Source organism: Numida meleagris, chromosome 2 (assembly GCF_002078875.1).
Source record: "Numida meleagris isolate 19003 breed g44 Domestic line chromosome 2, NumMel1.0, whole genome shotgun sequence".
NCBI classification, from domain to species: Eukaryota; Metazoa; Chordata; class Aves; order Galliformes; family Numididae; genus Numida; species Numida meleagris.
Genome location: NC_034410.1, coordinates 128,924,914 through 128,928,079, shown reverse-complemented (window position 1 = coordinate 128,928,079; position 3,166 = coordinate 128,924,914). Strand labels below are relative to the sequence as shown.

General features: G+C 56.4%; 1 protein-coding gene across 1 annotated transcript in view; it reads right to left on the bottom strand.

Moving 5' to 3' along the window:
* ZFPM2 (zinc finger protein, FOG family member 2) overlaps positions 1-926 on the bottom strand; it is a 309,416-nt gene extending 308,490 nt beyond the window's left edge. Inside the window, exon 1 of the mRNA XM_021388157.1 lies at positions 667-926. Within this exon, the coding sequence (XP_021243832.1) occupies positions 667-706 (40 nt within the window). The 5' untranslated portion in view covers positions 707-926. The remainder of the gene's footprint in view (positions 1-666) is intronic.

Genomic DNA, 3,166 nt, shown 5'->3' with positions numbered 1-3,166 from the left:
TTCACAAAGTTGGGACCGCCGTGTGTCACAGGCGAGACGTGAGCCACGAGCACCGCCAGGCAGAGGATCTCTCGGCACGAGCCTCCAGCACGCACACACCTGTTTCTCGGCACAGATCGCGGCTCCCGGCGCCGGACTGCCGAAGCGGCCCCGGAGCCGCGGGGCGCGCCCGGGGTGGGGGGGACGCGGGCGGCGTGGCCACGGAGCGCGCGCGGTGCCTCGCCCGGCGCGGCGCTGCCCGGGGACCCGCGGGAACTTCCTCGCCTCCCGCGTTCCCCGCGAAGGCCGCGGGAGCGGCGCGGGGCAGCGCGCACCGCACGCGCGCCAAGTTGCTGAGAGGCGCGGTGCTCGCCAAGTGCCGCTCGCCGCTCTGCCGGCGCTAAGCTCAACTTGGAGCGCAAACAGGGAGCGACCGCGCTCCCAAACTCGGAGTTCGAAGAGACGAGGGGGAGGCACCCGCGGCTCCAAAGGAGCGCAAAACGGGAGAGCGAGGGGCCGATCGCCCCGCACCGAGCGGCTCCGGCCCTCCGCCCCTTCCCCGCTCCTCAGCTCCCGGCAAAGTTCGGGCGCTCCGGACCCACCGCTCCCCGCGGGCAGCTCCGTGCCGCCTCCCGAGCGCGAGGTAAACAGAAGTGTGTTGGAGGGAGCCCCCCTCCGGAAACTTACGTTTGATCTGCCGGGGTTTGCTCTGCTTCCTGCGGGACATGCTGCCGGCGGCCGCTCCTGCCTCGCCCCAGGTACGGAGCGGAGCGGGGAGGGACGGCTGAGGGCGGTGACAGATCAACAGACGGCGCTCATCGAGGGGCCGCGGCCGCCCCGAAACAACGAGTGAGACCGCGGAGGAGCGGGGAGAGGGGAAGAGCGCGTGTGGAGAAGGGAAGAGGAACGGGGAAAGCGAGAATGAGGGGGAGAGAGCGGCGGAGAGAGCGGAGGTGGGGGGGGGGGAAGGAGCGAGGGAGGGAGGGAGCGAGGGAGGGAGGGAAAGGAGGAAGGAAGGAGGGAGAGAGGGAGGGAGGGGAGAGCCGGCTCCTCGCTCTCTCTCTCCCTCTCTCGCCCGCTCTCTGCTGTTGCCGCGCCGCCTCCGCTCCCCGCGCCGCGCTCCGCTCCGACTGACGGGCGGCGGGAGGTGGCGGCGAGGGAGGGGGCGAGGGAGGGGCTTTCCGGGACGGGGGGGCGGAATGAGGGGGTTTGTCCGTCAGCCCTGACGGGCGGCGGCTGCTCCCGGAGACGGGTCCGCGTGCGGTTCACCTCACGCCTCTGGGCGCGAGAGGCTGCGGGTGTCCCGGCGCTGTCGAGGCTGTGGGCCGTAACTTTCCGGTGAGGGAACGACCGAAGAAACTCCGTCACAGCCGCGCAGCCCTCATGAGGCGTCCGCGGACTCGGGTGCTTCGCGCCCCGCAGCGCTGCCCGTCGGAAGGGCGGATGCTTTCTCCTGCCTTGATCCCCCGGGCCGGGGCTGCGGAGGACGGGTGCGCTCGCAGAGTACGAACCGGGGCGAGGAGAGCTGAGTTCTCCGCCATCCCGCTACTCTGCCACGGGGCGCCGGTCCCGCCGCCGTCTCGCAGGTGTCGGCAGCGCCGAGGGGTGCGTTACGGGCGGACGGGGCGGGCTGCGCATCAGCCCCGGGTGCGGGGCACGTATACCCGCGGTGGGTGGTGAGCTCCGTGACCTGCCCGCTCACCGCGGGTGCCTGCTGCGGTGCTTCGTGGCACTGAGCGCTGGGTGCATGGTAGTCGGCGCTTCCCCCTGTGGTCGCTCGCTTTTTGACTTTCAGATGAAGAATGGAGATAAAATAACTACCGACCAGGTCTTCGATTAGTTTTGCCCTTCTCAACAGTGGTAGTAGAAACCAACATGTGACACTTCTATTACTTATTAGGTGTTCTGACTATGTCTTTAGGACAAACTTTCCCTTGACCACGCTGGTTTAGTGACCTAACTCATCCAGTTCCCACGTACACGTGTGTACAAACAGCCCATGCTTTCCTTAGCTCACCGTTCCCCTCAGCATTGCACACGTTACCAGATTCTCAGTGTTGTCAAACATTAACTTTGCAAAAAATAGTGGGAAAAATCAAACTGATTTCATTTATGCACGGGAAGGATGCTTGATACTGAAGCATTTTTATTACCACATTTCCAGAAATTTCAGACTTGACCTCAGTATACTGTGATGTTATGTTTCTTACAACTTCACTAGCTAGAAACACTTTCTGTGCAGCTAAACTTTAAAACATTTATTTAACTCATGCATCTGTGGTCCAAATACTTCAAGAGAAACAGCTTTTAGCTTGATCTTTCAGAACTTTCAGTGACTGTTTGACCAATATTGCAAAAGTCTTCACGTAAGCAACAGAAATTATAATACAGCAACATACTGAAGTTCTCCGCCATAGTTTTTTAGAAAATAATGTTTGTAAAATATAAGGGAATCTGCTGAGACACTTTCTTATTGAAGAAGATAACACAGAAACTGCAAACTGTAGTAAGTGTTTGTTTTTCAGATATTTTAAGGAATCTGAGTGAATAATACTTGTCCTTTTATTAGTAGAAGTGAATTCAGTGTGCTACATTTGTATTTTAGTTTACTCCCTAGAGGTGTAAGTTCACATTTAAATATCAGTGAAGGAGTGGTAGTGTTTTCAAGAAGGTATTCTATGGCAATTAGGCAAGCATACCAACCCACCAAGTGAAATACTCTCATATGGCTTTGTTGCAGAATTGGGCTAGAACAGGATCCTGGACAGCTGAGATACCCATCTTTCAAATTAAAGTTAGTGTTATTTACATGTGAAAGAATCTTGACCTATTTTCAGCATTTCCTTAAATCTCAGTTTGGTTTCCTAATCAGAATTAGCAAGGTCCTCTCCTTCAGGTAGGCTGCTCGTTTCTGGTTTTTTTGCCTACCTTCCACAGAGTGTTTTCAGATCAAACAGTAAAATCTATCACCTTTAAGCCTACTGCAGTTTAAATGCAAAGAATGGAGTTGGGTAACCTGTTTCCAACATTTGGACAATATACAAACTGCAAGTTGCAAAACACTTTGGCCACTGTAGCTTAAAAAATAATACACTTTACATGGTATAGAACGGTTATAAATAAGTGATAAATGCAATGCAAAGTGGGGCATTGCTAGAGTCTGTATCACAAATAGCTGTTTATTCTT